At 36.4% G+C, this 23,000-nt stretch overlaps 2 protein-coding genes and 1 long non-coding RNA gene across 10 annotated transcripts; 2 read left to right on the top strand and 1 right to left on the bottom strand.

The window, feature by feature from the left end:
• The first annotated feature begins 202 nt into the window (after positions 1 to 202).
• LOC121794383 lies at positions 203 to 5,772 on the top strand. The gene is made up of 7 exons (XM_042192522.1): positions 203 to 579; positions 1,259 to 1,339; positions 1,441 to 1,590; positions 2,046 to 2,119; positions 2,207 to 3,979; positions 4,628 to 4,778; positions 4,877 to 5,772. The coding sequence occupies exons 3-7, from the start codon at positions 1,449 to 1,451 to the stop codon at positions 5,578 to 5,580; spliced, it is 2,844 nt and encodes a 947-aa protein (XP_042048456.1). The 5' UTR covers positions 203 to 579; positions 1,259 to 1,339; positions 1,441 to 1,448; the 3' UTR covers positions 5,581 to 5,772.
• A 1,646-nt stretch (positions 5,773 to 7,418) lies between these two features.
• On the top strand, positions 7,419 to 21,806 carry LOC121794380 (polycomb group protein EMBRYONIC FLOWER 2-like). Of its 8 annotated transcripts, none has more exons than XM_042192520.1 (22): positions 7,424 to 7,592; positions 7,728 to 7,937; positions 9,263 to 9,431; positions 9,887 to 9,942; positions 10,593 to 10,707; positions 10,807 to 10,966; positions 11,046 to 11,087; positions 12,556 to 12,671; positions 13,625 to 13,684; positions 13,814 to 13,935; positions 14,825 to 14,889; positions 15,423 to 15,475; positions 15,562 to 15,630; positions 15,693 to 15,752; positions 16,179 to 16,225; positions 16,316 to 16,437; positions 17,209 to 17,311; positions 17,802 to 17,850; positions 18,408 to 18,491; positions 19,601 to 19,680; positions 20,969 to 21,058; positions 21,378 to 21,806. In XM_042192520.1, exons 2-22 carry the CDS (start codon positions 7,903 to 7,905, stop codon positions 21,502 to 21,504), a joined length of 1,824 nt encoding a protein of 607 aa, XP_042048454.1. In that variant the 5' UTR covers positions 7,424 to 7,592; positions 7,728 to 7,902; the 3' UTR covers positions 21,505 to 21,806. The 8 variants fall into 8 exon arrangements, 7 of the variants coding, with proteins under 7 accessions (XP_042048454.1, XP_042048453.1, XP_042048450.1 ...); XM_042192519.1 differs by having other exon boundaries at positions 7,425 to 7,592; positions 9,284 to 9,431; positions 17,143 to 17,311; XM_042192516.1 differs by having other exon boundaries at positions 7,425 to 7,592; positions 17,146 to 17,311.
• LOC121794382 lies at positions 8,143 to 8,791 on the bottom strand. Its single transcript, XR_006049287.1, has 2 exons — positions 8,400 to 8,791; positions 8,143 to 8,299 (listed from the first exon to the last, which is right to left on the bottom strand). It is a non-coding gene; the product is annotated as an uncharacterized LOC121794382 (long non-coding RNA).
• Positions 21,807 to 23,000: the final 1,194 nt, after the last annotated feature.

Raw genomic sequence — 23,000 nt, 5'->3', positions numbered from 1 at the left:
TAAAATTAAATTAGTATCAAATCAATATGGGTCCGAATAGATTAACCACGAAACAACAAGGACCACCCATGAGAAATATCCAAGGAAATAATGATTTTTTTTGGTTATTTAAAAACTATTTAAAGTTTTTTAGTTAAAACGGTTGCTATTTTCTGTAAATTACATTTATTTACGTAATCGAGACTGTATAAAGATCACATAAACAAAAGGGGCTGAGTCCGACACGGAGTCGGTGGAGCAGAAAAAAGCTAACCTCGCTCCTCACAAGCAAACAAATCTCTCTCTCTCTCTCTCCCTCTTTCTCCGGCGACATTTTACCGGTGTGTAAGATTCCGGCGATTTCGACGCGTTTTTCCACTCCGACGCGTATGTGGAGTTCCCCGCCGCTGTTTGCATCTAAAACCGCTGCTGCTTCCGTTACAAGATAGATTGAGCGATTCGTTTTTTTCGCGTTCGCATTGTTGGAGCTAGGCGTTGGAAGAGTCAGTAATTTTTTCCCTTGATGTTTATTGGAGTCTCTGCGGTGCTTCATCTACGACGCTCTCGGTTTTGTACTGTGTCGGATCTCGATTTCCGGAGGTGAAGAAATGAGCCGAATCTGACTCTAGCTTTTGTGTTTTTCTTTTTGATTCGCTCGGTGCAGCTTTTCTGTCCAATGATTTATGAATAAAGTCATGAACTTTTGGTTTTTATTTCAATTAATGTTCAATTTCTTCTGTATACCTTTCCCGTTAGCTTATTTTGCTGAATAATTAATGCTTAAGCTTCTCCTTTAGCACTAAAGGCGGTGTTCCTCGCGTTGATTTTTGCATCCGGATTTGCCTTTTGACCAAATTTGCTGATGATTTAGGTTCAAACATGGCTTTCAAAAAAAATTGATCGGCAAATTATTCTTAGTTTTATCGCCTTACCAAGAACGTGGTGTTTATTTTTCGTATCTGAAGGTTTTTCTTGGTTACTCTTTTCGTTTTGTGTTGGTGAAAAAGTGGAGTTTGTTCACTGGTGCAGCCTCTTGATGTAAACATTTCGTAAGCTTTATTTTATTTTCTTTATCACACGCGATTTGCCCCCCTTTCCTTTCTCTTTAGCATTGCCAGTTTTAGTGTTCTAGATTCGGTCTTTTCAAGGCAAATCTTTTAAATTTCCATTCGATTTGCTTGCCAAATTTTCTTTTATTATGCTTTTCTTTTAATCTCTGGGTGATGTATGGTTAGCTGCGGTGGTTAAATTTTTTTCTAAAGTTGTTTTCTGTTTTCAGATTGAAAGCTGCAGATTCCTGAAGTCCTTTCCTTGCTGGACATCTGCCTTTTCTTCTGGCTATCACTTTTTCGCTTTTGAGGTATTGTGATGTAGCAGGGGAATCAACTGTTTCGGCCTTTATACTTTACCTAATTGTCTAGTAGTACTAATGCTATATGAGTTTAAATATTATTTGACCAGATATTGAGATGAATGGTACTTCTAACAATGGCAAAAGTCGCAACTTTGAAAAGACATATCCAGGGTGCTTGGGAAGAATGGTGAACTTGTTCGAGGTGAACATTGGTGTATCTGCAGATAGGCTTCTCACTGATAAACCGCATCGAGATGGTGTGCATTCGTTCTACTTTAAATTTCTGTTGCATATTTATAATTTCCTTGCTGAATTCTAGAGTTCTCATGAAGGTGATGTACATTCTAAGAGGCCATTATATATGCTTCAGATTATAGATGAATTATTTATATTGCAGAATTGTCTTTTATTGGCCCCTTAATTCGGTTTTCCTGTGACTTTTTCTTCTGGTTGAATGTACGTTTATGATTATTACCTAATTGTTTTGTAAATGCCTAAATGGTTGCTGGATTTTAAATTTGTTGCTGATATGATATCTCATAATTTGAACATCTAGGTTTCTGGGCGATATGCCTCTCTTTTTTGGCCTACCTCAACTTAATTTTCTTCTTTTTTTAAGGGGCCATTGAAGTTCCATTTGTTGTAGTAGCATTTTTCTTTAGTATTCCATAATGTGATCTTGCTAAATGACATATTTCAATTTTTTTCACAGGTTCGCCTGTCTCAAGGAGCAGATCAGATGTATCAAGTATGAGTCCTTCTTTTGATCAAATTGAAGAAAAAGCGGTAACTGAACTATCACTTTGTAATTAGCCACAATGTTTTCCAGAATTTGCATGGACAATATGTTTAATTATGGTGTGTGGATTGCAGATTGTATCTGAATATCCAGACACATTTTCAAATAAAAAAACAAATGTGAAGCCTGTGAAGATGCTCATTGCACAAGAGATGTGTAAAGAAGTTGACTCTAGACGTAGTCCACCTAATTTGGTTGCAAAGTTAATGGGGCTTGATTCCCTTCCACAACAGGAACCTGGCTCAGCAACGCAAAGAAACCATTCTAAAGGACATCCTCGGCGTCATTCAGAGATACCTATGAGTAACTGGGAACAACAGAATGGATTTTTTCATTATGTAGAGCCAAATGAATTCAAAGATGTTTATGAAATATGGCAGGAATCAAAAAAATCAACACGTAAGGGGAGATATGATGAACCTCCAAAGGACAAAAAGATGGCTTTTGTTCGTCAGAAATTTGTTGAAGCAAAACGCCTGTCTATGGATGAAAAACTTCGTCAATCTAAGCAATTCCAAGATGCGTTGGAAGTTTTGAATTCCAATAAAGACTTATTTCTGAAGTGTCTGCAGGAACCAAATTCTGCATTTTCACAGCAACTTTACGATCTGCAGTCCATTCCTCCTCCTCCTGAGACAAAGCGTATCACTGTTCTTAGACCTTCGAAGATGGCTGGGAGTCATGATTTTGCTGGAGCTGGGAATAGAGAAGAGAAACAGATGGAAAAGTGTGTCTTTGGTCAGCTGAATGGCTTGGAAAGAGGCCATTTGGGAAATTCCCCTTCTGCAAATTGGAAGAATTATGAAAATCCTGCTCAACCGACTCGAATAGTTGTTCTCAAACCAAGCCTGGGAAAAATACTTGATGATAAGGTTGTGGGCTCTCCACAATCCCAGTCAGCGAGAGTACATGATGAAGAGGTTTTTGGGAACGAAGAAGACAATGAAGTTCAGGAATCCAGAGAAGTTGCAAAAGCAATTACTCAGCAAATGCGTGAAAAACTTGGCAGGCACCACAGAGATGAAACCTTGATTTCGTCAGTCTTTTCTAATGGCTATGTCGCTGATGAAAGTTCATTCAATAGATCAGAAATTGAGTATCCAGCTGGTAATCTCAGTGATTCAGAAGCTGTGTCACCTGTATCTAGGCACTCATGGGATTATGTCAATAGGATTGGCAGTCCATTTTCATCCTCTTTTAGTAGAGCATCTTATTCTCCAGAGTCTTCAGTTTGCAAAGAAGCAAAGAAACGTCTTTCTGAAAGGTGGGCTATGATGGCATCTAGTGGGAGCTGTCAAGAACAAAGACATGTTCGGAGAAGCTCCAGTACATTGGGTGAGATGCTTGCTCTTTCTGAGACAAAGAAAGTAGCTTCATCTGGGGAAGAAGGCAGTTCCAATCAAGAAACCAAGGATGCAAATTCTCCTTTATTCAGTGAACTGAGGACAAACAGACCTGTGGATGGTTCAACAATAAATCTCACCAGGTCAAAGTCTCTGCCTGTATCATCTAATAAGTTAGGAACTGGGATACATGCTGATGTTCCAGTTTCTGGGAAGGATAAAATGGAAATTTCGAAGGAGGACGGAAAGGTAAGAAGTTCCAAATCATTCAAAGGGAAAGTTTCAAGTTTTTTCTCCTCGAGGAATAAAAAGACCGGTAAAGAAAGTTTCCTTGCATCTGACACCAAAGATGAATGCCGCTCTTGTCCTGGAGACATTGTCAGTAATAAAACTGAAAGTCTTATTGGCAAAGGGCAGGACTCTGTACCAGCTGATCTGCTCGAGACATCAATTAAAGCATCTTCTTCAAATCTTATATTCAAGCAGGGCCTGATATCTCCGGAGGTAATATCATCATGTAATATTATTGATTGCTTCAACTGTTTATCAACTTGATGCATGAGTAGTTACTGGTGCAGATTAGTTACATAAAATGTGTTACACGGAGTTTTTAGCTGATGCCTAGGTGTATCATCAATCTCACATAAATGCTTCTTTTGACGTTTTACACCCATTTTCTATAAGAATCTCTTAAAAATCTTGAAGAAAATTCGTATGGTTTCCATCAAGATGATAATTGTGCTATTTACCGGAGAGAGCATATAGAGTTTTTACAAAACTCCAACTGGCTTGGCTACTATGAAGTTTGATCACGATGGAGAAGTTAAAGGATCGTGGGTGGGACCAATGAGGGGGGAAATTGGTTAGAGAGCCCATCAAGATGGTGATTGAGCTGTAGCTAGTGAGAAAAGAAATACACAGAATCTCTCAGTAACTTGTGATGTGTGCTTATTAGATTTGCCTATAAGCTTTGCCTTATTGGTTACATGTAATTTGTTGGTATCTGTCAAAAGATCTTCTGCTTGATTTTTTCTTGTGTCTCAAGTACTTAGTATTACAGGGTCATACTCTTCTTTTTTATCTTAATTTTTTTATCATCTTATTTTTTCGAACTGCCAACTAGAGACTTATCATGTGTTCCAACATTTGCAGCCGGACTTGTCTATGTCAGAACCAATTGTATCTGGAAATCTCACTGAAAATCAGGAGCAGCCGAGTCCAATATCCGTCTTAGATCCACCCTTTGAGGAGTGTGGTCACACAACGAAAGTGTTTCCCCATTATGACAAGCCTGATCAACATGGTACAGTCTCTGTTGCCTGAATTTTGCAATGGCTGCATTTTTCCTTCCTGGTGGTATTGTATTGATTGCTAATTATTTTGTCTGGGTTTCTTTTTCAGGATATGAGTTGCCACACAATGCAATTAGTTTGAGCTTGATTGACAAATCACCGCCTATTGGCTCTATTGCTCGTACCCTGTCATGGGATGATTCGTGTATGGACACAGCTTCGTCATACACCATCAAGGAATCCTCAACTGCCCAAGGAACCGAGGAAGGAGAACGAGAATGGGTTCTTCTAGTCGAGACATTACTATATGTAGCTGGGTTACATGGTGAGATGCAATCGAACACATTTTTGGCAAGATGGCACTCGCCTGAAAGCCCTCTGAACCCATCATTAAGAGACAACTACATTGATCTAAATGACGAGGACATAGTACATGAGGCCAAGCGGAGGCAAAAGAGATCAATGCAAAAGCTTGTGTTTGATTGTGTAAATGCAGTGCTAATGGATGTAGCAGGATACGGAGTGGGCCCCGCCCAACGAGCCATTCCTGACAAGATGTTGGATAGTGCATCATCAAGAATGTTGGAGGAGGTGTGGGCTCGGATGAGTGCTTGGTTTTCTAGTGAGTTGAGATGCGATGGTGGGGACGACAACAGCCTGGTGATTGAGAGGGTGGTGAGGAAGGAGGTGGTGGGCAGTGGGTGGGTGGATAATTTGAGGCTGGAGGTGGATAATTTAGGTAAGGAAATTGAAGTGAAGTTGCTGGAAGAGCTTGTGGAGGAGGCAGTGGTTGAATTGACAGGTAGAGAGTGACGAGGCATATTTATTCTTTTAGCAATATGTATTTATACTCTCTTTTCTATTGTTTTTTTGTAATGTGTTTCACACTACAATGGTCCCCCCAATCCCATCTCCAATTGTTAAAGCCATATGATGACCTCTTCTTCTGTATATTGTTTGTATAACTGGTTTAATAGTGATAGCCATATGATGTGTTTGGACCTAGCCTCGTTTTTTTTTTAATCTCTATTCTAGATTTTAGATGCCACATTTGTAAACGTCTGTTGAGGTCATTATGTCAGAATGCAGACATTGGAAACTATAAATATGTCAGTGGACGTGCGTTTGAAGCATCGATCGCTTACTTAGAGCCTCTCTCTAGAAGCAACAGACATGACTCAGGTGTGCGTTTATAAATGAATAAAAGTAGAAACACAAGGCATTACGGCATCAGTCCCAAAAATTTGCCGTAATCCTTTCATCAGTTGTTATATCGCCATTAGTAGAGTCATTTCAGTTTTTAGTAAATTTCAACACATTTCTTTTTATTTACTTTTTCCTTCATCTTACTTTCTTCTCTCTACTTTTTCCTCTCTCATAATTTATTACTCCGTATCTTTTTATTTAACACATTACACACCTTTTTCTTAATTTCCATGCCGAAAAAAATGTCCCCACTACTATGGAACGGAGGGAGGACTGATTTTAATATTTCTACATTTTCAAATTATTTTAGATCCTATTTTCTTAAAGGCTCTACCCTATATTGTAACAAAAAAAATAGATCAAAATGCCCCTCATATCATGAAGGGCGCATTTTTCTCCAAATACTGAATTATCCATTCCCTCAATAGGTTAGAAATATTTACAGAATACATGAACTGGAAATATATTACTCTCCTCCGTCCACGATTTAAATAACTCTTTTGCCATTTTTGTTTGTCCACGATTTATAGAACCATTTACATTATTCCGTTTTTAGTACGCGGATCATACCTCCCACTAACTTTTTACACTCACAATTCAATATAAAGCTAATACTTTAAATGGGTCTCACATTCCACTCACTTTCCCCTTTTACTTTTTTTTACAAAGTTAAACAATTCCTTAAAACCCGTGCCGAGTCAAAATGACTCTTTAAATGGTGGACGAAGAGAGTAAGGCTTCAAACTAGTCAAGTAAGGTACATTGAAAAATTGATATGCCTGAAAGTAAACTACATACACTGCACTTAGGATACTAAAACATCAACATACTTCATTAAAACAATTGCATGCAAATTCGAAAACATACTTAAACATTACAAATTATTCAGCATTATGTACATTGAGTTAGGATACCATAACAATGAGATGAGGGACATTATTGTTTAAGTCGCTATAGAAATATACTACAAATTATTTTTTCATGCAATTCTTTTGTCAGACTATATGCAATTTAGATTTCCACGGAATCTACGTACAATTAGGACTCCATCAGTTGTCGAAAAATAATCTCATTTTTTGTATGTTTGGGTGTCAACGAAAAATAGTCCTATTCTAAAAATGAAAACTTTTTTCCCATACTTTACCAACTTTTTTCTTATATAACATTGTCTTCTCTCTCATATTTTACCCACTTTTTGTTCTTTTATTTTTACTTTACTAATTTCACGTTAAAACTTTTAGTACTATCCAGTAATAAGTCTATTTTTCGTAGACGAAGAGAGTATATGGTATGCGAAAAAAAAATAAAATTGGAAAAGCTATACAATATAGTAGTAAAATTTAAGTTTTAAAGATTTTTATGAATTACCACTAATTTATCCTTATTGTAAATTTTATGACCATATGGCGCAACCCTAACCTAATAGATCTGGTTTGACATTAATTTTGATATGAAAATGAGTTTTGGGGTTAATGCTACCAGTAGTTATTGGTAGAGCTGGTCGAGCATTAAATCAATTCCATGTTGCCCTCTTCTTTATTTTGCTAATTAGCCCTAATTCACAAAATCGAACTCCAATTTCTATTTCACCTAATTCCACCAATTCTTCTCCATTGAAGGTTACGACCCCATTACTTTGTAACGCGATTTTGCTTTGCTGCTCTTTGATAACCTATTTTCATTGCGAGTATGATAATGAGTATCATATAGTAGGCGATTAGAAACTAATTGTTGTTTTGATGCAATTGTTTTAGGCGCAGCTGCGATTAGCCATTATCGAGCAGTGTGCACTTGCAGGGGGCATAATCTAGAAACGTGGTTGTGTTATCCCCTAGAGGAAGAGGATTTTGATGGTTTGGTCTAAACAAGCCGAACTCCAGCCTCTTTTCCGGTCCGCTTGATTCATTTATACTACAGCCCTAGCAACGGATGCCGGGCATACCTCTCGTGGCTCGTGAAACTGCGTAAGTGTTTATTCTGATACTCACACGCGGAAGCATTAATGGTGCATTGAGTGGTTGTGAGATTCTTTAATTGGAGTTTACTTTCTGTGCCCATTAAGTTGCAAATAACGCCAATCTATGCGGCACCGATACGGATACGCGTATCGGTATCCGAAGGATACGGATACGCGGATACGGCTCTTTCCCAAACAACCCGATACGCGGATACGTTTTAACTATTTTTTTTAATAAATAATAATAGTGCAAAATAAATTACAAAATAGATATTCTAATTCAACATAGAGACATTAAAGGTCTATTACACTCAAAATAACATGATAGAACTAGCAGCAGTAGCACTCAGATTTGGAGATGCCATACTGCTGAAATTATAATTGAATTGAATTGGGGGAGCAAAAAACTGAATTATAACATAGAAAAGCGATGGCAAAAATAGATACATAAAACTGAATTATAACATACCGAATCTATGGAGGCGGGGAGTTTTTGACCTAGCTGCGGCTTTCTCAATTGTGTGGAATCTTATATTGTATAGAGCATCATTATTTATAGAGCTAGATTTGTTCATCCAGCTGCAATGGGCTACATCACAAATGGGCTTTTTGGTCCAGCCCGTTAATTCTATCGGGCCGGCTCCTTTAGATGGGCTTTAAACTGGGCCGTATCCACCGAGATACGTATCGAATCTGAGGTTTCCCGGCCCAATACGGCCCATCCCGCGGATACGCCCAGGATACGTATCCGTCGCGTATCCGTCGCGTATCGGTATCGGATACGTATCCGATACGCGATACGGCAACAAAGTGAAGTATCCGTGTTATATAGACGCCAATCATATGGAGTACTAGCTTTTATATCATTCATATTCCATGAAACCTTTATGGATGCTTGGCAGCTGCAAGGTCTATAGGTCACTTGCTCAATACTGCTTCTTGTAGTTTTGTTCATTTGTTGAACCATTGTTCAGGTTGCATTGTGGTTTACAAGAAGTTGTTATTTGTGATGTCCATGCTCTCATAGTATATTGGAAAATATGTTGTCTGATGATTGAATAATTATTTCCAAATACTGATACATTGAATTGAGATCCTCCACTTATTATATGAACAGGGAATTATGTATTCCCCTAAGTCTTTAATTTGACAAGTGTCAGATAGATTCATAAATTTGGCATCTAATTTCAACCAAGTTGACTGCATTTTGAAATGTTATTGTTAGGGGTCAACTAGGATATCCTGTGCATTCTAGTTATAGTTCGTGGAGCATCAAAATCTGATTATTAGGGGTCAGCTGGGATCATCAGTGTAATCTAATTCTTGGAACAGGAATTGTGTTTGCAATTGCAGTTACTCCCAAGGTGCGGACCATATGTGTCGTCAAGATCCCCGTGCGCATTTGTCTCCAGAAGAGCAAATTGCAGCCGAGGAAAGCCTCTCAATTTACTGCAAGCCTGTTGAATTGTACAACATTCTTCAGCGCCGTGCTGCTAGAAACGTAAGATTCTTCCATCTTGCTGCTTCCTCTTCCCCTTAGTCCTGCTCAGTTGCTCATGTTATTTCTTTTTTCAAGAAATATTTTTAAAGCCTTTTTGGATATGATGATGGAATTGTCTGGTGCTATTTGTTGAGGAATTACTTCATTTCGTACTGACATGTCAATACTCAGTAGTGGATTTAGATGATCAGCATATGCACACATTAAGTACTTAGTTATTGATTTTTTGGCTATTTTTTTATCAGCTTTTTGCCAACAATAAATTTTGATATCTTTCATGTACTCCCTCCGTCCTCGCTACTTGGACACATTGGGAAAATGATAATAATTAGTTAAGGTGGAGAGAGAGTAAAGTAAGTGGGAGAATAATGTAGAGAAGCTACGGAGGGAGTATATGTTTATTGGAAAATGTATTTTGGATAGAAATTTCTAACTAGAGGCAGGTTCTTCTGCAGCCATCCTTTCTTCAGAGATGTTTACGGTACAAAATGCAAGCAAAACACAAGAAAAGGTAGAACTCTTTATATATATTGCGTTTTGTCAAGATTTCTTTTTTTGAAACTAATTTGGAATTTTCAGTCGCCATGAGAAGTTAGGAACTGCTCTCACTATTTATGAAGCACTCACAAACATTTATATTGTCCATGTTCCTACTACAGATTTACGAAGCACTCACAACCAATTATATTGTTATGCATGAACAATAATGTTCCTTATCCCACATACACTTGCTTGGTACTTATCAACTTTTTGTAAAACCATGAAGTATTGGATTCCCTTACGAAGATAAATATTATGTTGTCCCTTTTCTCAGCCCTTGGTTCCTATTCCGTACTTCTTTTATTATAAGCATTGTATGGTATTGGTATCCTTGGACTGGGTAGACCTATAAAATTGCCCTTTTTTGCCAAAATACTGATTGTGTGTGAAGGTTCATCACAATGGACAATCTTGACATATTTACAAGAATGCGCTGTTTGGTCATCCCTCAAATATTACTTACCACTACCGATCCATTTTCATCCTAATTTTTTTTATTTGTTCTTTTTCAAAGTCTCTCGAGTTGATGTATGCTTTTTTATAGTTGGAATCTGGGATGCATATGTTGTCATTCAAATTGCAATACTGATGTAGTTTACATATGTATTGCTTTCTTTGTAGGATTCAAATGACAATCTCCCTACCGTCAACTGCAAATGATGAATCTCAAATTCAAAGTCTATTACCTTTGTGTATAATGTTGGCAAGACCCGTTTATAGTCCTGCAGTTGTAGAGGTAGTGTTGAGTTCTGCTCAACTCATTAGTTTTTGTTATGACCTTCAGTTGCTGACCTTCAGTTGCTCTCTCTACCTTTCTGACTTCTTATTGATGCAGGATTCTGCAGTTTATCGATTCAGACGAGAGTGTATATTGACTAAATGTACTGAAGATGATGCAATGAACCAAGATGAAGCAAATTTCATTCTTCCCGAGATTAATAAACTATCAGCTGAAGTCAAATCTGGCTCTCTTACAATTTTGTTTGTTAGCTGTGGTATGCTTTTTCCATATTTGGTGTCTACATTAAGGGATACAATCTTTGCAAAAATTCATGGTTTGCTGCTCTCTTGTAGCGGAATTGTTTAAGGAGCAAACAGATGCACCATCGTTTCCAGGTGAGTTTGAATATGTTGGATAGATTTGTCCTATTAGATTAGGATACGTTTTTAATACTCCACTATAGTTGTTGTAATCAAAGAGATGGCATTAGCATTTGTATTTCATTTTGATCCTAAACATACGAGCATTTGACCATTTTGGTCCAAAACATTATGTTTCCTAGCTTTAGGTCCTATACATTATGAACTTTGGAGGCGAAGCTAGCGCCTGAATTCACGCATGCAATGTCGCTTCTCCTCAAAATTTACGACACTATTAATAAACGCGTAAACATTACTATTAACTATTTTTTATTTTGTTTTACAAGAAAATTCTAGCCCTTCAACCGTGCCGACACTGTCGTCGATAGCTGTGCCACTGCCTTATTACACCATCCTTTCATTGATAAGGTTGCCGGTGTGGCCAACCATGAGCCGTTGTCACATGCTCGAATTCAGGCGCTACCTTTCCATTCAAAATGTGCCATCGACCTGTGATTTCATGGCCGGACATCGTAGAGATTTTGAACCTTAACATCGTCAAAATTGAACGACCAAGTCAACTTTTAGCAAAATATGGATAAATTTATAATGTTTAGGACCCGAACCTAGCAAACATAATGTTCTTGATCAAAAGCGCAAATGTTCATATGTTTAGAACAAAAATGTAAAATGCTCATATGTTAGGAGTACCAAAAAAAGACTTTAGTCTAGTGTTTAAGGGTTTCACATGATAGTGTTTAGGTTACTAATCGGGGGCAAAAATCGCATTGACCGTCAATTTTAACGGCTCCATCACTTTTAGAACAAAAAATGGACCAATTCATAATGTTAAGGACCCAAAGCTATCAAATATAATATTATGGATCAAAATCGTAAATGGCTATATGTTTAGGACCAAAAAAAAATGTCTTATCTAAATAGTGGGAGAATCTCTTTAGATTTCCTTTTAGTAAACAAGTGCTTATAAGCTGCAAGGTTTCGTGTTCTAGACTTCTTGTTCTTGTCATATTCATCTAAACAAGATTAAGTAAGTACACTTGAAGGGGAATGTGACATCAAACTTGGCTCTATTGTTTTCCTGTGTACTCACCTATAAATAATTAGTATATAACCAATCTTTTAGAACTAGGTACATTGTTTTCGGCTTTCAAATTTTCTTTAGTGGTTAGTCATGTTGAGCATATGCCAAATTTCCAACCATTGTTCCATGGGTATCCGTGAAAATCAATATGGAATTCGATCCTTAAGTTTCTCTTTTGTATTGCAATTTCTTTTTAATGTGGCGTTAAGTTTTGCCTCTCATAATATGCATTTTCATCTTACTTGTAATTTCTTTTCACTAGAAGCTGTCCTTTTCTTTTCATATTGCAATTTATTAATGAGGCTTTAGAATTTGCCCTCTCCTATCTTTCTCTTTCCACTTCTAGTTTCTTCTTTTTGTTTGTCTGGTCATCCTGCCTAAGTGTTTCCTTATTGATGATAGCTAATGTTGGAGGTCACTGTTTCCTGGGTAAGATTCCAATGGAGTTGCTTCACTTGAGTAGTGGGGGGAGAGCTGAGATGTTGTCATCTGTTGACTTGCATTCCTGCTTCCTGAAGGTATGCAGTAATTATAAAATAATGAAACTGAAATATGGTGATCATATACTTCCTGGTGTTTCTAAAACTTGTAAATGTGTTGTTCTTATTTTTCCAACCTTTGGAATTGAATGTGCTACATTGGGGACACCTTTTCTTTATTGGGTTGCTTTTATCATAATGAGTAGTCAAAGTTAGCCGTATTCCTGAGAAAAGATCTAAGAAAATTCATTTATTTGTCCTCTGTATATCTTTGTAAAGCCATCATTTAAGCTAAGACATGCTCTTTTCTGTTGATACAGTAGCATGAATGGGATAATTATTATGTTCGTTCCTCATATATGTATTTTAATTTTTCTCCGTTGATGTAGTGGCTTTATTTTGCGTTGTTTCTTTGAGGTGACTAGTTGTTACATAGGTCCTGCCAAGGCCTATGGTGGCCCTTGGCCATCCATATACCCCTTCACCAAAGAAAAATATTAGCCTCTTTATTGCATCTACGATGGTGCTAGGCCCTGATTTACTCCCTGCCTAACCTTAGTGCCTGTTATAACATTGGAGGTGTCTTTGTAGTCTTAAGGGACATTTTGGTTGTGTTGACCATTCAGTGCATAGCAGTAGTTACTTTATGGGTACTCAAGGCTGTATTCGTTATTCATGTAATGCAGATGTCTTCTTGAGGCCTTAAAACCTTTAGTTTCACCCTTAATTCGTATCATATTAGTTTGTTATGACTCTTGTACTCGCTTAGTTGGCTATTTCTGATCACTGTCATATGTCTCACTCCCAGTTTACAGCATAATTGAGGCTACAAACCTAGTTCTTATTTAGTTAATGCTATTGAATTTTTTATTAATATTTTAACTAAAGGAGGAATAAGTTTGACTTCGTAAATTAGTCATCCTCATCATTTCTTAATTACATTTCTCAGTTTCTATTTCCTTCACCTTTTCTCAACTAGTTCTTTTCCACAGACGGGCTGTTTTGGAGAAGATAGATGCTTTTCATTTCACAGTCCCCATGCTGGAGCTATGGTATGTTCCCATTTTACAGAGAACAAAACTTTTTACACCCAGAGAAACCCTGTTTTAACATTTTAGTGATCTACCATTGGATAGTGCTTTTTGTTGATTGTTAGTATTTGTTTGTCTGCTTTACCAAAGGCTTTGTCTCAACAACTGCAAGTCCGTGTTGCAGCAGAAGAAATTGGGCTCAAGCAGAGATCTCCGTATGATTCATTCTCATATTATGACGTTCCCTCCTCCACTTTGCCTCAGATTATAAGGTGAATTATTGCATAACCACAACACAAACACTTAATATATTTCATGCACATTGTCTGTCAAAAGTAGCCAGTGTTGCATCACTCATATGAGTAAAAAAGCAAATAAGCAATTAGGAATTTGTCTCAATGTTACCATATACCCTGACTTCATGACGAACATCTCATGGTGTTGCTTATTCTGACTACAGTTCATCACAAGTACTACCTGGAAATAGTTACATGTCAACCTAAGGGGTGGTAGACAGATGGGTTGTTTAATGGCCTGGGTCCTACTCTCAGCGTTTGCAAATATAGTTGGGTTGTCCTACCAAAAGCTTGAAGACCGTTTTGACATATTGAGCTAACCAAAACCTTAGCAACCATACTTTTGATCTCTAAAACTGTAAACTGCTAAAAGATGGAAATGCAGCTTGTTTTATTGTAATTCATGTTACCGACTGTAAACGGTAGCTCACAATAAAATCTTGCAATAATATGGACTCTGCTTATCTTACTATGTTTCTGGATATTGCTCTACTGCTATATGAGCCATGTCTGAAGTCTGAACCAAACTTTTTCATCATGAAAATGAATTGATGATTTATAAAATGTATTCTTGTTTGTTCTGCATCATGAAAAACATATTAATTGACAAAGTTAATGATGTATGAAATGGTTGATAACAATGTGATGGGCTCTTCTCTTTACTTTGTAGTATGTAAAGTTGTGAACTGTGGTTTTATCTCCCTGTAGTTGCAACTGTAAGATTGAACAAGTTAAAAAAGAAACATGCCTTAAACGAGTACAAATAAATATAATTACTTTCTCCTTTCTTCCTGCAGCAAATGCATCATTCCATATCCTTCTTATCTCATTGCCTCATACTATCCTATTGATTGTTGCCGTCCAGGTTGAGGACTGGAAATGTTGTTTTCAACTACAGATACTATAATAACAAGTTGCAGAGGACTGAAGGTATTAGCATGCCATTGTTCACCATTCTTGTAGAAGAGGCCTCTAGTTTCTCTCCCTGCATGATTTGCCTTTGTTTCAAAGGAAAATCTGTTTGTTCATAAGACCCATAGCCAAACATAACTCATCTTTGGTTTTAGTTACTATTCTGAATTGCATACTCCCTCCACCCCAGAGACATGTTCATCACTTTTAATGGCGCGGGTTTAAGAAATTGTTAGGTGACTGTGTGATGAGTGGAGAAAGGGTCCTACTTTGTTGTAGTGTTATAGTGATGGGCCATGGATAGTAATATTGTGAATAAATTGATAAAGTAATGGTAAAGCATAAAGGGATTGTGGTGGGGTAGTGTCCAAAAATGAAAACTGAATGTTGTTGTGGATATACCAAAGTTGGAAATAAATGAACGTTTCTCTGGGACAGAGGGAGTATTATTCTTCAGAGTATTTCTGGCTCGTACCTTTGTGCAAGCTGTGCATTTCATCCTTACTTGTTGCTGCACGTGAAAAGGCTGACTTAATAATATGTATACACAGTAACGGAGGACTTTACATGCCCTTTCTGCTTGGTCAAATGTGCAAGCTTTAAGGTACTGTAAAATCTTATAGTCTTTATTTTGTCCAAGTGCAAAATGCTCTCCTGACTATGCATTGATTCCTGAAGTTTATTTAACAGGGTCTCAGATTTCACCTGCCCGCCTGCCATGACCTCTTCAACTTTGAATTTTGGGTTGGTAAACTTAATGTAGGTCACTGAGCTGACAGTATACCTATAAAACTATACTGATTCCTGAAGAAATTGTGTAGGTAACAGAGGAATTTCAAGCTGTCAATATATCTGTAAAAACCGATACATGGAGATCTGAGGTCAGTCTGCTTATTTTTCTCTGGCTTTGACTTCCCATGTTTGTTAGTGTTTCTGAAGCTATAATTGTGTGCAGTAAGCCAGTAAATGGTAATGGTAGTATTGGGATGTAATCAAATGCAAACTCTAAATATTGTACAAACTCCAAACTATGATATGGACCGTTAGAAAACGTCAACAGATGACAAAATAACATCAACAGAAAATGTCAACCCAGTATCAACGGTCGACTCTCTGTGTTGAGGAGTTTGGAGTTTGTATAATATTTAGAGTTTGCATTTGATTACATACATCCCATATCTTTTTGGCATTGATGTTCCCAAGCCTGAGAAATAGATCTTAATGTGTAATTGATGTGCATATAGCTATGTGATGTCTCTTAATTGTAATAAGGAATTTGACTAACATATATACTTTGTTTTGTGCAGAATGTTGCAGCTGGTGTTGATCCTAAGCAACAAACATTTTTCCTTTGGTATGCCTTGGGTGGACTAAATATTTTCAGAATAAGCTGTTTGGGATTTTAAAAAGTTAAATGTTGTGAAATTATCTGGGTGCAACACAGTTCAAAGGCTCCACGGCGCAGAAAAATGAAGAGCCCAATGCAGAATCCAAAGTTTGTGCATCCTCTTGTCTTAGATTCAGAAATGCCGGGATCAATCATTGAGCTTAGAGAAAAGACTGTTGGTAATTCATGCAATATGTATCTTGGTTATTTGTGTTATTTTCTCTTTCATGCATATTAATAATTTATTTATATATTTAACCATAGCAAGAGATTATCTATCAGCATCGATAATTTATCCAGCAGAGTAGCCTTGTTGCTGAATCATTACTAGCTAGTTCTTCGTTTGCTTTCATGCTGAAGTGTAAAGCAGTTGGTTTTACTCTAAACTTCACAAGTGATGAGTTTCTTGCATTTGGTCCCCGAAGCTCAGATTCTTTGAACAGTAGTATAATTGTGTAAGAATTGTGTGAAACTGACTGCATTGATTTCTGCTTAATGAAATGTAAAAGAAATATTTAAATATAACCGACTGGTTTCTGCATAACGAAATATACTAACTTTTTAGGTTGCTTGCTTGGCCATTGACTTCCTTATATGTGCTATAGCCTTTACATGGATGCGAAACTGTACATGGTATAAGTTTTCCCGTCAGCATTCCTTTAGCTGCCTCCCAAGGGCTAATTAACTAAAAAAGTTAACATGTTTAAAATACATTGATGCGAAACTGTACATGGTATAAGTTTTCCCGTCAGCATTCCTTTAGCTGCCTCCCAAGGGCTAATTAACTAAAAAAGTTAACATGTTTAAAATACTACTCCATGTAAATATGCTTAGCTGTCTATAAACTTGAAAAGAAAATTACATCTGACATTTAGTTGGTGTAGAAGAGAGTGCAGACCGCGATGCATCCAGTCCCAGAGCTTCATCTGCCACTGCTCATTCATATGCAGACCCTGAATGTGTCCAGTCATTACCTGGAAACATTGCGCATCCAGCATTACTACAGTTTGCAAAGACAAGGAAATTATCTGTTGAACGCTCTGATCCTAGAAAGTAAGTGAAGTCCTCAGATTTAGTTTAAAGACTCTCAAAGAACTCATAATTACATTTTAACATGATATGCTACCTTTAGCTTGATTTGACTCTCTTATCTTTTTTGGCTACCAGGTTTTTTTGACATTTATATTATATTGATGAAGAGTGACTTGTTTTGTCGATAGTTTTTCGACATCTATATTTATACTACAATGTGGTTTCAGAGGAACTTTCGTAGAGTCATCTTGTTGAACACCTAAAAAACAACAATAATACTCTGCGCTTTTGTTACTTGGATGGTATTTTCAATGAATTGTTTTAATACGTTAAATGACATCTATTATATACTTCAGGGTTGTAGCTGATTCTCTTTTTTAGCCAGCTAAACAGAGTTCATATTTCATAGTCGTATTAAGCAGCTAGATCTTTTTCCCCACTGTAATTTACCTGTCGAAGTGATATGATCATTGACTGGTTATTATTATTATTTCTCTCTTTTTGGCTACAGTCGTGCACTCTTGCAGAAGCGGCAGTTCTTTCACTCTCATAGAGCGCAAGTGAGTGGTTCAATGATCATTTTTATCGTATCAACTTTTGCGTTTCTACATGAATGTATGTCATATATTTCAGTTTCAAACCACGTGTAATGCAGTACAGTTCTGTTGGGTTCAACTTTAATGTGTCTAAAATTGTTGGATAAACTGTTCAAATTTGTTTTCTACAAATAATTTGAGTTGGGGTGTGTAGTACTTAGAAATAAAACATTCTTTATTAATGTTATCTTGTCAGTGAATGTTATAGTCTTCATGCTGTCAAAAGCTTGTTACCAAGTATAAGAAAAAAGGTGGTGAATGTATTATGTATCCTTTGTCTTTAGGATGTGTGTTGCATCACTGGTGCTGTACCTGTCTTTTGATGACCTGGCTTGATTCAGTCACTTTACTATGTTAAATTGTTCTAACTTTGAGGCTGGGTTATGCATGTCTGAAAGGTATACAGTGTTGCATTTTGAAAACAATTAACACATTGAGAAACTAGTGTGACATGCTATGCTTAGAGAATCTCAAGATTTTAATTTTATAGATCTGGAAGTAATGATTTGGCAATTTAACAGCCCATGGCCATGGAGCAAGTCTTATCAGATCGGGACAGTGAGGATGAAGTTGATGATGATGTTGCAGATCTTGAAGACCGAAGGGTATGCAGTCTATCTGATCATTACTTGTTTATTCTGCTCCAAAATTTTTGCCTGTAAAGTGTTTCAGTTTGAGTTTCAATTTGCTTTGGTTTGACAGTTTGGGTGTGTGTCAATAGGCAAAAGCCCGAAGAATAACGGTAACTTATAAATTATAAACAACATTGGCCTGAATTACTTTTTTACCATATACTGTACTATATAGTTTTTGATTTATTGTATAGGTCGAGTCGCCCATGTATATCGTACTGAATTTAGTGGATAGAATCATAGAAATCAAACATGCGAATATGCAATGAACACTGCAACTGTAGCTGATAGTCCCATTTACATTTGATATTTATATAATACTACAATTTAATTGTGTTTATCAGGCTGCATTTGATGTAGTTCAAAGTCCTTTTTCGCATCAGTAGTATAGGATCTCTTGCAATACCATAGAAACCTGGCCTTTGTGAATGCTGCAATAGCTTTCAGCCAGATGGGAAATATAATTTCTCTCAACTTCTTTGTTGTTATTCTATACATGCCAAAAATAATTTATGGCTAAATTATTTTTGTGGGATTAACTGTTGCCATGAGCCTGCCTGTTCACTGTTATCATGGGCACATGTATATTAAACCCTTTATTTTGTGACCAGATAGCTATGAAATCTTTTTGTAGGTAGGACTATCAACTATCTATAAAACTAGGTTCAGATGTATTTATCTAAATATTCTGTATCTGAAAATGTCAGATTTTTTTAATGCAAGTTTCTTATGGACCAAAGAAAGACTGAACGTTAACATAAATTTAAAATATCTTTTGGGGTTGTAATACATCTACGTCAAGTAAGATGACAAACAGCCTCGTGGTTGGTTCTTCAATTCTCTGCCCTGATCTTACTAAATTGGGTTTCTGGTTAAACTGGATTTTGTTCTCAGGATATGTATCTTTTAATTGATATTAGCATTTAAGTCACACTTTTTTCTTTGCGGCTTTGAGTACCCGCAACCTAGGCACAGCATCACATCAGTTAAACTCTTTCTGCTATCCACAGTATCACCATGTTGTTTAAGTTTTTGGAGATTCATCATATTGAGTTTGCATATGCTTTCCTGATGTGGAGCAGATGCTGGATGACTTTGTGGATGTCACAAAAGATGAGAAGCGGTTGATGCATCTTTGGAACTCTTTTGTCAGGAAGCAAAGGTCAGCAACTTATGATTTATAACCTCTTCCATTTTTACTATCTCATTAGAATCTGCTCATAGACCATGTTGTTATACATGGACACAGACACAAATTTGTTAAGACAATTCATGGATAGAAATATAACTCATATCCAAAAAGCATATGGCGCTACATGTCTGCAACTCTGCAAGTGTTGTTTGACTCTATTGATTTACTGTTGCATAGTAATGATTAATTATCTTTCAAAGAAAGAGCTTTTCTATCTGTGCTGTAGCCTTGAGAAATGCATCAATCAACTTGGTAAAAATAACTGAAAACTTTCCACCTTTTCTGATTGCAAGTCAGTTCTTAGGTTTAGAGATGATTGTCAAGTTCTTTTAGTACCTGAAAACAAGGCACAAACATAGGTAATCAATTCTTAAGTGTTTTTTTGTGCCTTGTTTGTCCAACATAGGTAATCCACCCTACTGCTACCTTACAAATATGTCAAGTACATAAATTAGGAATATTACAGTACATGGTATTGAAAAGTTTTAGTTTGGATCATCTATTATTTTGCAAAGCTCGAGCTTAACTTATCGAACATATGGAAGGGGCATGGCTGAATGAGTTTATTCAAGCTTAATCGAGGCTCAGCAAGCCTTGTCAATCTATATTCATATTCAAATATTTATCCTTTCCAAGACAGACTTTCTTTTCAAACAAATATTTTATGTGCTAAATTCATAGTTTTTTCATAATGGAACAGGTTGATTAGATCATTACACACTTGTCACTAGTATAAGTGCGAAATGTAAATGACAGTAGCAGTTTTGTAAACTCATCCTAGCTTGTGGATACATTATCAAACTTGCTCACAACCCAATGAGCAAGTATCTCACACTAAAGCTTGAATAGTTTATGATAATGAGCCTCACTAAAAGAGGCAGAATTTGGTTTTGAAGAATCAAGCTCCAAATACCTCTTAAGTAGCTCGATCCAAATACACATGGTGGGTGAAATATAATTTTCTTGGTCATGAAGATGGGCTGTCAACTGCTCAATGCTCTTTTAGTTAGTTTTATTTTCTATAGAATGCCTCGGGCTGCTGCTGAGTGGAGCAAAGTTTTCTTGGTTGAACTGTAAACTCTAAAAGAACCTTTTAGGATTCAGCACAGCAAAACAACCGCAGCATATTTCTCTTTCTAGCTACTTTAGTATTAAACTTCTCAAGGAAAACAGCATGTAGATCAGGATTTGTACATTGGCAAAAATGCATAAGCGGTCAATACGTTTTCTTCTTTAATTTGGTCTATCATGATGGCAGGGTATTGGCGGATGGTCATATTCCTTGGGCGTGCGAGGCTTTCTCCAAACTGCACAAACAGGATCTTGTTCAGATACCAGCACTACTTTGGTAGCTTCTTCTACTGTGCTGAGTTTTCCTATGAAAACCGTTTAGCTTTATTTGCTATATTCCCCAACTTTATTTTCTCAGAATGAATTTGTTGGTTTCACAATCCCGTTTTGGTTGATTCTGTTTCCTTGAAAAGTTATTTGTCTATCAACCTATTTAATTCCTTCTATATATGCTACAAGACTGACGCTTGGTCAGCAACAAGTGTTTATGCCCACTGCTGTTTAGGATTTGTAGGTTGCTATTGATCAATTTTGCCACACGTACACCGTGACTTTGCCAGTCATTGTATTCAACTCTTTTCTTCCATCCTATACAGGTGCTGGAGGTTATTTATGATCAAACTCTGGAATCATGGTCTTCTTGATGCTCGTACTATGAACAGTTGTAATATAATCCTCGAGCAACCACTAGAGGCAGACGTGGACCAAGGCCCAGACACGTGATATATGCAGTGACAGTGTTGCTGCAGCGTCTCACCATTATTTGAACAAGTGTCTTCCTTATCTTTAGACCGGAGAAGTATTATGCAAATTTCAGTTGTTATCCATCTCCTTTTCTCATAAACTGATATCCCTGAATTTCACTTGGTTACTGGGGACCTATTGTTCTTTCGCAATCCTAATTTTTGAAGTGTTATTGAATTATTTATCTAAAATGTAAAGACTGTTGGTACTTGGTAGTTTTCTTCTATGTATGACATCTCTGACCATCTAAACTTGGATTGAAGTCCATGGTAAATTCATCATATGGCTTTGTTTTGCATTCATTGAAGATAGACTATAAAGCTTATTATTAAGGGCATAATTTATATCTACCCAGTAATAGACGAAAATGCAAAACATATTTCATCATATTCTTGTATATGGTGTAGTGTTTTAGTTTTAACAAGTAATTGTATTTAAGTTTTGGACTGTTTTTGCCAATTTTAACTTTTTAGTTAAGGGATATTTTAGTTTTAATAAAGGGTTATTAGCCTGTAAGTATATGAACTTTCACAATTTTCTGGTCTTTTTCCAAAATTTTATTTTTTAAATGTAAATACATAAACTTTGATTTTTTTTCTGATTTTTTCCCTAATGCAAAAATTAAAACTGATGTCGCAAAAAATAAACAAAATAAAATACTACCTCACCTCTTTCTCACTCCTGTATATCTCTGTATCTTCATTCATCTTCTATCTTCTTTTGACTTTTCATCTTTCAATCACAGAAAAATATGTATGACAAAATGCAACTTTCATTCTTGGATTTTCTTGGTTTCTCTACTTCTCATCGCAGTTATCATTTATGTTTAGGCTTGGTTTTTACTGTTGTTGTTTGCTAGATTAGTGAACAGTCACACTGCATTCGTAAATGTTATAAACATTGATTTAAACTTGAATGCTTTGGAACATGATAGCCTTTTATAATAGACGAGATATTTATTCTTAGTCTATGATCCAATTCATATAAATGGCTTGTGCTTACAATGTAAAATAACAGGGTGTTTTGTATTGTGTACGATAAGATCTGCCTTTAAATTGTGGGTGTGTTTAAAATTTTGAATAAATCTATGAGTAGCCTAAATCCAAGGATGAGAGTTATGTTTTCATGATATGTTTTGAGCAATTGAAAAAGGAGATCGAAAAAGATGGAGATTTGTGAAATGGAACGAAGGCAGTGGGGAAGAAAGAAGATGAGAATAATGAGATTAGTGAGGTGGAATTTCATTTTCTAAATTTTTTAATAATAATATCAAAACTATATCGTTTTGATTACCATGTAAGTTTTAGTTTGCCACATTAGTTTTAATTTTTGCTTTAGGGGAAAAATCAGAAAAAATCAAAGTTTATGTATTTACATTAAAAAAAGTTTGGGGAAAAAATCAGAAAATGATGAAAGTTAATGTATTTACACGCTAATAACCCTTTAATAAATAAGGGAAAAGTAAGAAAAGAGAG

Source organism: Salvia splendens, chromosome 3 (genome assembly GCF_004379255.2).
Source record: "Salvia splendens isolate huo1 chromosome 3, SspV2, whole genome shotgun sequence".
NCBI lineage: Eukaryota > Viridiplantae > Streptophyta > Magnoliopsida > Lamiales > Lamiaceae > Salvia > Salvia splendens.
This window is presented reverse-complemented; position numbering and strand designations above follow the sequence as displayed.